The following is a 10,820-nucleotide window of genomic DNA, read 5'->3' as shown; positions in this document are numbered from 1 at the left end:
AACTGTTCTATTGGTTTAGCAATAAGACAATAGGAGTTGTAAAATACTGTGCCCATTTAATACAATAAGAATGTTAGGGTTTCCCTAAGACTTATGCCGTATAGAGCCAAGGGTTCTTGGTCTTGATGGCCCCATCAGGTGTGGATTTTGTCTTGTGGCAAAATCCAAATATTTCATATTTGGCCTTAAATCCAATAAAAAAAAATCTTTCTTTTTTCCTCTCATAAAATTACTTGCCAACAGTCAGTCTGGTATTTCGGTAAATTTCAAGGTTCATATCCTGATGAGATTGATAATCATTTTTCTCCTTCATTAGCATGCTTAGTACCTTCCAGTACTATGAAAGCCAGCCATTAAGGATGAAGCTTGTAGTTGAGCACCAGCCTGGTTTTCTGTGTTCTATGGCATAACTAAGTGATATCCAACCAAGGGCTGTTAGCATCAAGTTCTAAGGAGTGACCTCAATTTCATATTAAGTGACTTTGTTAATTTTTTTTATATATTGGTAAATTATCAGAAGATACTTTCAGGTTTATTACAATTCTACAATCATATCATTTGTAGATAATTACAATTTTTCTTTGTTCTCAAATGTGTGCTTGCTCACAGGTTTTCTTTTTTCTTTCTGTCTTTTTAAACTATACTCATTAGAGTGGCTGGGAAAAGTGAAATCAAGGAATAATGTCACACCACCTCCAGTAGGACCTGTGTGACAAGTTCCACAGACTGAGGGGATTGACCTCAAAATGGGGAGGCCTCCTGGAACCGGATGTGGAACTCTTTGCTGGAGAAAAATTATTGAGCTGTAGTTCTCATGGCAATCTATCTGTTTTGTTTTCTCTTATTCCTTTTCTTATTTACATTTTCCCAGTAGCCTAGGCCAAGATCTTAAGTGAGAATAATGGGTAAGAAACCATCCCTAGAGATGGGGGTCATGACCTTATCCCCAGGGAAACCAATGCTTTACTTTCTAAATCATTTACAAAACTATTATGATAGATTAAAAACTTTCCCAAACAAAATTTCACTTGGCTACACATGTGTCATCGGAGGTGGGTTTTGGTGTATGGTAAAGAAAGCCTTAATTAAAAAGAATTAAAGTAGTTTAATTTACATATTGAAGATTTATAAAAAATCAGTCACTAGATGTTAAATAATAATTGACTATGGGGCTAGAGAGTTAGTTCAGCAGTTAAGAGCACTTTTAAATATTTATTAACCTGCTCCTGGAATTATGCCACTAGTTTGGATGACAGCTCCCTCTTAATACATCCTTTTAGAATTATTATATTTTGATGATTTATAATGATGTTACCTGTTCTATTTGTGAGTCATTGAATACATAGTTTCAGAGTTGTAATGCTTGGATGATTTTTGTGCTTTACTGTGCCAAATGATTTTTGTTGGTATTTGTGATAGTTTCACTGGATATAGTTTCTAAGAGATGTAATGTTTGGTTTTTTTAATGTATAAAATCCCCTGCTTGAGACCTACAAAATACACTCAGATTCAAACTGTCTCTATTCATTTCTGTTTGTCACCACTGAATCCTTACCCAACTAGCTTCGAGAACCCTCATTCCAGGGACCGCCATACTTGACTGGGGTGGTCTGTGGCAGATTAACAGGAGCTTCAGTGTATATGTTCATCATAGTCTTAAAGGGAAAAATTTCTCCCTTACCTGACATTGAGTTGATTCTCTGAAAGAGGACTGATTAGTGTATTGACTTGTATCAAGTTTTATTCCTAATTATTGTTGATCTTTGTCATACTTGTAACCAGTAAAACATTTATAAGTATTTTTCTAATTTGTTGGTACAGCAAAATATTTATATTTTTTAATGTCAAATAATTTATGCATTTTGTCATAATATACACTTATTTCATATGGTAGACATGAGTCACAATATTCTTTAGTAAGCCCACATCTATGTGTAGTGACTATGACTTGGGCTGATTTTCCTTTCATATTTCTCTCATATTTTGTTTCTATGGTTTAAGTGGCAACATTAATTGCTTGCCGATTTTCAAAGATGTAAAAGGATAGTATGATAGTTTTGATAAATTAAAAGACTTGGGAAAATTCAATCCCAGGATCATGATATGGAATATTCTTTATTTTTTGATGCTTGTGTTTGTTTGTATAGCATTGACTCCTTGATTGTCTGTACACTCACTCTGTGGACCAGGCTAGCTTCAAATTCAGATCTGCCTGCCTCTGCCTCCTGAATACTGGGACTGAAGGTGAGTACCACCACTGCTTAGCCTGACATGGAAGATTCTTAAACAACCTCACAGGGATCTCTGTTTCCAAAGAGCTCTTCTTAAGGCACCTTTTACCTCTGTGTTCCTCAAACTGTAGATCAGAGGGTTGAGCATAGGGTTGAAAAGGCTGTAAAACAAAGACAGGATCTTTCTCTGTTCTTGAGAATGTTTGGATTTGGGGGCCATGTACATGGCGATGGCACAGCCAAAAAAGAGTCCAACCACACAGAGATGGGAGGAACAGGTGGAGAAGGCCTTTTTGCGGCCCTCCCCTGAGTGGATCCCCAAGATGGCCACCAGGATTCGTGTATAGGAGACTAACACCAAGCACAGGGGCCCCAGTAAGACCATCACAGAGCCTGCAAAAAGAACGACTTGGTTGAGTCTTGTGTCTGCACAGGCTAATCTGAATACTGACATGATTTGACAGAAAAAATGATCGATTTTTTGTGGCCCACAGAATGGGAGTCTTAGGATGAGTGTGATATGAAGTGAGGCCAAGAGGAAGCTAAACACCCAGCAAGTGGCAGCCAGGATGGAGCATACTCTCCAGCTCATGATCAGTGTGTATTTCAAAGGGTGACAGATAGCTACAAAGCGATCATATGACATCACTACCAGAATCAAACACTCTGTCACTGCAAAAGCCAGATATAAAAATGTCTGAAGTATGCATGAAGCAAAGGAGATGCTTTTTTGGTGCATCACCATATTTGTCAGCATCTTAGGGGCAGTGCTGGAGGCGTAGGACATGTCAACTATGGCCAGATGTGAGAGGAAGAAGTACATGGGAGTGTGCAGCCTAGCATCCAGGCAGATGAGCCCCAGGATGATCCCATTTCCCATCAAAGTGAAGCAGTAGAACAGCAAGAACAGCCCAAACAGGAGCATCTCCAGAGAGGGGTCAACCTGGAATCCTAGGAGAATGACCTCAGTGATTCGTGTCTGGTTCATCCCCACCTTCTTGTGACAGATGAATATTATAATGCAGTCAGACAGGAAATTCCAGAGCTGAAGGAAAGAGAAGGAAGACAAAAGAAAGGGATTTTTCACTTTTGAGTTCGAATTATGTCAGATGTGAAAAATCAGTAATTCATAGATAGTTCTAGTTCAATCTCTGTTATGTTGACTTGCAATTTGGTTTCTAGGGATATTTGAAAACTGTAGCTGTTGAGCATTATAAAATATTTATCCTGTTTCATAGAAAAAACATGATACCTTCTTTATAGATTTTATAATACTAATATTTTCATGATAATGATAAGGATTGGCTGTAACTAAGGAAAGAGAAGGAGACATGTCCATTTCCTTTGCTACCTCCATTGGTCTATGTTCACCACAGAAATGAAAGCTTTGGGAGCACTTCCCAATCTTTCTCACAGTATTTATATTACTAAATACAGTATGGTAAGAAGAAAGAGAATTTATGTTCAGGATAATCTCTTGACTTTCCTTGGCTTCAGACATGGGCATAAGAGTCAATAGATAAAGTACAAGCTCTTGGTTGATGAGGAATTTAGAGTAAGACAGCCCTTCCAGACATCAAAGGTGGATATGAAAGTTAGTGGGGTCTCACACGGAGAGATCAGCTTTCAGAGTCCAGATGATTGTTGAGAACAGGGGATCATGTGGTTACCTGAAGCCAGGGGTTTGTGCTGACCAGAGGAAGAGATGTGAATTACCTGCTGAGAAATGGTGAAAAACAATGAAGAGATTTCACCAAAAAAAAATCTATCTGTAAAATGGATGTCTTTAAATTGCAAATAAAGTGCCTTCTGTGTAATACATTCAGTAAATTAAAGGCCTATACTAAAAAAGTATGAAAAAAAAAGTATGAAAGAGACGGCTGCTATTTGGGAATAAGAATGGACCATTATGAGAGAGGTATAAGTGAGGGTTATGAGCACTGATGGAGCTACAGTACATTGTATTGTATATATGTATAAAACATTCAAAAATAAAAAAGGAAAAGGAAGATACATGTGTACTAAAGCAAACTGAAGATTCTTCACCAGCTGAAAATGGCATGACTCTGCAGGCTGAAAATAGACTCTTTAAAGAGAATAAGGTAAATAAAAAATAAATTCTCAATAAATGTTCACTCTCTGCAACTGTCTGTAACTGCTGTCTTTCTTCTGTGTGCTACACTTCCTGGTGTTGCGTCTTCTGGGGCTCCTGTTACATTGGTGTCACAGTCATTTAGCCATGTGATTCTTAACTACATTTTCATATCTCTATTTTAGTTTTATATGTATTTTGTGACTGATATTAGCTTAACTTGTAACTAATTATTTTAGTTGATAATTTTCATGTTTTAATTTTAAGATTAAAGTTGATTATGTGTTTATATGTTGAATTAATTCCTTTTTCTTTTTTTATTATAGTATTCTGTTTAAATTTTAATTGGAGGTATAATTTGAGTTGTTTACTAAATTTTTGTTAGTCTCTTAAAACTTAATTTTCCTGGACTAGCAGAATATTAAAAGTCACTAATGAAACAACAATTGAAATAAAAGAAAACTCTGACTGATGAGGAATGGTTACCTGATAGTGGAATAGTGAATGTGTTCCCAATGGGCAGGCATTGCAACATGCATAATTATACTTTCTTAAATGAATGAAAGGAATGTGAAGTACAATTGAACATAGATTTTTTGGTAAATAGTATAATCTGATCACTATAATATATGTCCAGTTGACTATTCATGTGGAAGAACACTAAATTGACCTCTACCTAACACCACACAAACACAGATTTCTGGTAAATAAAACAAATAAAACAAACCCTCACAAACCTGTCTAAGTGATGTATTTTTAAGATGCTAGAATAGCAAACATTTATTTTACACAATTCGAAAAGAAAATATCTTATTCCTATAATGTTTCAAATGGTGACAAAATTCTCATTTTGCACTTTGAAAGTCCTCAGAATAATATTTTAATTTAATTTGTCAGTAAATATTTTTCAAAGATTACTTTAAAGAAAACTAAAAAAAAAAAAAAGAAACCATACAAGATCTAAAAAACGGAAATAGAAACAATGAAGAAATCACAAAGAGAGACAACCCTGGAGTTAGAAAACCTAGGAAAGAGAACAGGAGTCATAGATGCAAACATCACTGACAGAATAAAAGAGATATAAGAGAGAATCTCAGGTGCAGAAGATAGCATAGAAAACATTGACCCAACAGTTATAAAAATGCAAAAAGCAAAAAGTTCCTAATCCAAAAGACCCAGGATATCTAGGACATAATGAGAAGAGCAAACCTAAGAATAATAGGTATAGAAGGAAGGAAGATTGCCAACTCAAATGGTCAGTAAATATCTTCAACAAAATTATAGAAGAAAACTTCACTAACCTAAAGGAATAGATGCCCATGAATGTATAAGAAGCCCACAGAACTCCAAATAAACTGGGCCAGAAAAGAAATTTCTCCTGTTACATAATAATCAAAACACCAAATGCACTAAACAAAGAGAATATTAAAAGCAGTAAGTGGAAAAGATCAAGTAACATATAAATGCAGAGCTATCAGAACTATACCAGACTTCTCACCAGAGTCTATGAAAGCTAGAATATCCTAGAGAGATGTCATACAGACCCTCAAGAGAACATAAATACCAGCCCAAGCTACTATACCCAGCAAAACTCTCTATTACCATAGATGGCAAAAACAATATATTCCATGTCAAAACCAAGTCTACACAGTATCTTTCCATAAATCCAGCCCTACAAAGGATAATAGATTGAAAACACCAACACAGGGAGGGAAACTACACCCTAGAAAAAGCAAGAAAGTAATCTTTTAACAAACCCAAAGGAAGATAACCACATAAACATAATTCTACTTCTAATAACAAAAATAACAAGAAGCAACAATCACTATTCCTTAATATATCTATCAATGGACTCAATTCCCCCCAAAAGATGTAGACTAACAGACTGGATATGTAAACAGGGCCCAGCATTTTGCTGCATACAGGAAACCCACCTCAGTGACAAAGGCAGACACTGCCTCAGAGTAAATGGTTGAAAAACAATTTTCCAAGCAAATGGTCCCAAGAAACAAGCTGGAGTAGCCATTCTAATATAGAATAAAATCAACTCTCAACCAAAAGTTATCAAAAAAAAAAAAAGTTAAGGAAGGACACTTCATTCTGGTCAAAGGAAAAATCTATGAAGTTGAACTCTCAATTCTGAATTTCTATGTTCCAAATGCAAGGATACGGACATTCTTAAAAGAAACCTTACTAAAGCTAAAAGCACATATCACATCCCATACAATAATAGTGGGAGACTTCAGGACCCCACTCTCAGCAATGGACAGATCATGGAAACAGAAACTAAACAGAGACACAGTGAAACTAACAGAAGTTATGAACCAAATGGATCTAACAGATATTTATAGAACATTTCATCCTAAAGCAAAAGAATACACCTTCTTCTCAGCACCTCACAGTATCTTCTCCAAAACTGACCATATAATCGGTTACAAACCAGGCCTCAACAGATACAAGAAGATCAAAATAATCCCGGGTCACCATGGACTAAGGCTTGTCTTAAACATCAACAAAAACAATGGTAAGCACACATACATATGAAAGCTAAACAATGCTCTACTCAATGATAACTTGATCATGGAAGAAATAAAGAAAGAAATTAAAGGCCTTTTAGAATTTAATGAAAATGAAGACACATCATACTGAAACTTATGAGACACAATGAAAACAGTGGTATGAGGGAAACATAGCGCTCAGTGCCTCCAAAAAGAAACTGAAGAGAGCTTACAGGAGCATCTTGACAGCACACCAGAAAGCTCTAAAACCAAAAAAGCAAATACACTCAAGAGGAGTAGACCACAGGAAATAATCAAACCAAATAGAAACAAAAAGAATGAAACAAACAATCAACAAAACCAGGAGCGATTTTTTTGAGAAAATCAACAAGATAGATAACCCTTAGCCAGACTAACCAGAGGGCACAGAGACAGGATCCAAATTAATATAGTAAGAAATGAAAAGGGAGACATAAAAATGAAGTAAAGCTAAAATAACTGTTTTATTTCTTGAATATCAACAGCTGAAAATATTAAAATCGTGTTCTACAAACATCATGGAAATGTTGTTGATAATCTATCTTACTGTGCTTAAAATTAGCATTTTCTTAATGTTTAACTTCAAAGAGTTTTTGCTAATTTGAAATTTTTAAAATATACTCACTGATAAAGTAATTTCTCACCTAGAAAAATTGATAATTTTTTTAAAGTAAACTGATTGTTAGACAATGTGCATAGATATATAACACATTTTAAATACTGTTTCACTATGTCAGGTGATATAATATAAGGGCTTATGAATATATTTCTTAATGATTCATTTTAAATATTTTATGCTCTTTTACTATGCTAAACTCCAAAAATATATTTTGGATGTTTTGAAACAATTTGGTATTTAACATTAGATATAATATCCTCTGTTGTGGATAGTAATATTCATTAATGATATTTTTAGGGTATGAAAGGATATGAATATAAAATTTGAACAATTTTAATGTATTATTTGATTCTCATAATATTCAATATTATTTTTATGTTTGATTTATCAAAATGCATTTAAATAATTAAAAAATTAAGAAAAACGAAATCTAAAAAGAAAAAGAATTCATTTGAATTTTAAGGAAATTAAAGAAAAAATATTTTAATATGTATCAGAAAGACTGATACTGTCATAGAGCACATTGCCATCAGGAACACTCCCTGGGTTTAAAAAATGAGGTGATGATTTGGTGACCCGAACTAACCTTCTAAGGCTCTGCACAGAATGAAGACATTCAGGTAGGACAGTAAACCTGGGACACTGGAGGAAGACTGTTTGGCTCAGCTGACACCTGTGTAGGTTAGTCTGCTGCCAGAAGAAATCATAGGATATTTGTATTAAATTGTGACAAAAGTTTCTTGGGTACTGACTGATGCTACCCTTCTGGGCAATGAGACCTACATTGTTCACACTTTGCTGTCAGGAAGAAATTTCTAAGATGGAGTAGAGAAAAATGTCTACATAGAAGAAATGAGAGACATGCCTTACAAGAAGTTATAAAACACCTCAGATTGACTCTCTTCATTTGTCAGATGATGCAGCAAGAGGAGCTGCTTCTAATGCACTTTCAGTTTGGAGCATGAACGAGGGACCACAGCTTTGCCCAGCTATTCCTCTAAGTGTGACCAAGACAAAAAAGTCTTAAATCTATGTTCTGTTTGGCTGTAGGACCAGATCTCACTGTGGGCAGCACTCAGCATACTCCCAAGGGCACCATCTTGTCTTTTCTAAATCTGAAAATCTGTCCACTGTCTGCCTTGCCTTCTTGTAAATCTTGATCAGTGTCTAGACAGTGATGCATACAAAAGAAGACAATATTCTCAGTATTTTCTTCACATTAGGCTTGAAAATCAGAAAACTCACAAAGATAGGAAGTTGCAGCCAAATTTCTATTCCTGACACAGACAAGAAAATAAAAGGAGACCTAGATGTTCTCTTAGCCTGTAGCCTGTGCTGGGCTGAAGGAACACTGGCAGCTTTTCCACCATTGAGCTCTCTAAATTAGATCATCCTCAGAGATATACCTGTGGTGTAGAGGCAGCAAAGCACAGAGCATTTTCCTGCCACTCTACATCTTCCTCAACAGTGGTACAAAACTGTACCCATTCCTGCTGGCTCTGAAGTTGTAACACACCTACACATCTCTGCCATTGCCATTCCATCTTAGTGAAGGCTGAGATCTCTGGGGTGACAAATGTGTCTCAATGGAGCTTGTTAAAGTGGCAATAGCAGGGTTGTGTTCTCCCTTGGGGGAATGAAAATTTAGCTTGGTGAAAAGTTTAATTGACATAACAATTATCAAAAGTTTCCATTTGCCATATATTCATTTCTATTCAAAGAACAAAAAGATTGAGTTTTATTTCCTACTTGGAGGCTTGCTTTTTTATTTTTCTTTTGGTTGGTCCCACTTTTAAAACATTGTTTCTACCTTCCTTGCCAGATGTATATATTCAGATTTATGCTACAGTGTTGAATTTACCTATTGTAAGCATTTCAATATTAGATCAAAATTACATGACAAAGAACATGTTAAAACCCAGCAACAATGTCTGAGACCATTTTAAATTCACAAATGTTCACATTAGTTGAATCCTTAATAAATGACTGGGGCTAAGGAGATGACCAGCAGGTAAAGCCACTTTCTGTCAAGCCTGATGACTTGAGTTAGATATCTTCCCAAATGACAGATGAAGAGAACTGACTCCCCAAAGTTGTCCTTTGACTTCACGAGAGTGCTGTGGCCTACACACACACACACACACACACACACACACACTGGACATAATAAAACAGTAAAAAGGAAACAATGCTAGGACAATATCTACAAAGGTATTTTTGAAGTTCTATATGTGTCAATTATCTATCTGATTACCTCTCCATCATCTATAATCTATCTATCTATCTATCTATCTATCTATCTATCTATCTATCTATCTCATCTATCTATCATCTATCAATCTATCTTATATCCATCACTTTATCTATTATCTATCTATCTATCTATCTATCTATCTATCTATCTATCTATCTATCTATCTATCTATCTATCATCTATTATCTTTGCATCTATCATTAGGAGAGGACGAGCGGTTATCAGAAACTGACATGATTTTTAAGAATAAGTTACTAGAGACATGGGGAGCTGATGTTGTAGATCTTGTCCTCAGAGTCAGTCCAAAAGCTGAAGAAGACCCATGTCTCCAACATCAGGCAGAAAAAAACTTTTCTGCCATATTCTTGCCTACTGAAAGGATGGATGAGCTTCACTCATATTGTGGGTTTATTCAGTCTAGTAATTCAATTATTAATCTAAGAGGGACCCATCTTCACAAATACTCTCCGAAAAACCATTTCTCTATCATTTAGCCAAGTCAAGTTTATATGTAAAAGTATCCTACACAACTGAAAATCCACTACTTGTAAGTAAACAAGTTTAATTCTAGTGTTTCAGTTCTTTGCCATGGGTCTCTACATCTGCTCTGTGACATATCACAGAGTCTCCATAGCTGGGCTTTGTACAAAGTTTAAAAATCAGAATGTAGAACTCTTTTAAATTGTATTGTTTCAAGTTAGTTTGCTCTTCTTGGATGGTTCCATGTCCATATTAATTTAAATAGCATATAAGTACAAATCTTCTCAGTCTGGTGAGTGTGTGTGTGTGTGTGTGTGTGTGTGTGTGTGTGTGTTTGCATAACAATAATTAAAGAAAAAGAATCCAGATTGTATGAGTTTGAGAGAAAGAGAGCCAGTAGGGTTGCCTAGGAGGGTTGGTGGTAGAAAAGAGGAAGGAGGAAGGAGGATATGATATAATTATATTTATTTCATCATCATCATCATAATAATAATCCCTCACAATGTCAGATTCTGTGAAAACAAAAAAGAGAAACCTTATGAGAATGATACCCCATCAACGTGGGCAGTCTTTTCATCCAAGATGCAATGACTCCTGAAGAGAGAGC

General features: G+C 35.5%; 1 protein-coding gene across 1 annotated transcript; it reads right to left on the bottom strand.

Moving 5' to 3' along the window:
• Positions 1-2,055: 2,055 nt before the first annotated feature.
• LOC110316659 (olfactory receptor 2A12) lies at positions 2,056-8,169 on the bottom strand. Its single transcript, XM_021191089.1, has 2 exons — positions 8,066-8,169; positions 2,056-3,276 (listed from the first exon to the last, which is right to left on the bottom strand). Exon 2 carries the CDS (start codon positions 3,217-3,219, stop codon positions 2,293-2,295), a length of 927 nt encoding a protein of 308 aa, XP_021046748.1. The 5' UTR covers positions 3,220-3,276; positions 8,066-8,169; the 3' UTR covers positions 2,056-2,292.
• Positions 8,170-10,820: the final 2,651 nt, after the last annotated feature.

Source organism: Mus pahari, chromosome 2 (assembly GCF_900095145.1).
Source record: "Mus pahari chromosome 2, PAHARI_EIJ_v1.1, whole genome shotgun sequence".
Classification (NCBI taxonomy): domain Eukaryota; kingdom Metazoa; phylum Chordata; class Mammalia; order Rodentia; family Muridae; genus Mus; species Mus pahari.
This window is presented reverse-complemented; position numbering and strand designations above follow the sequence as displayed.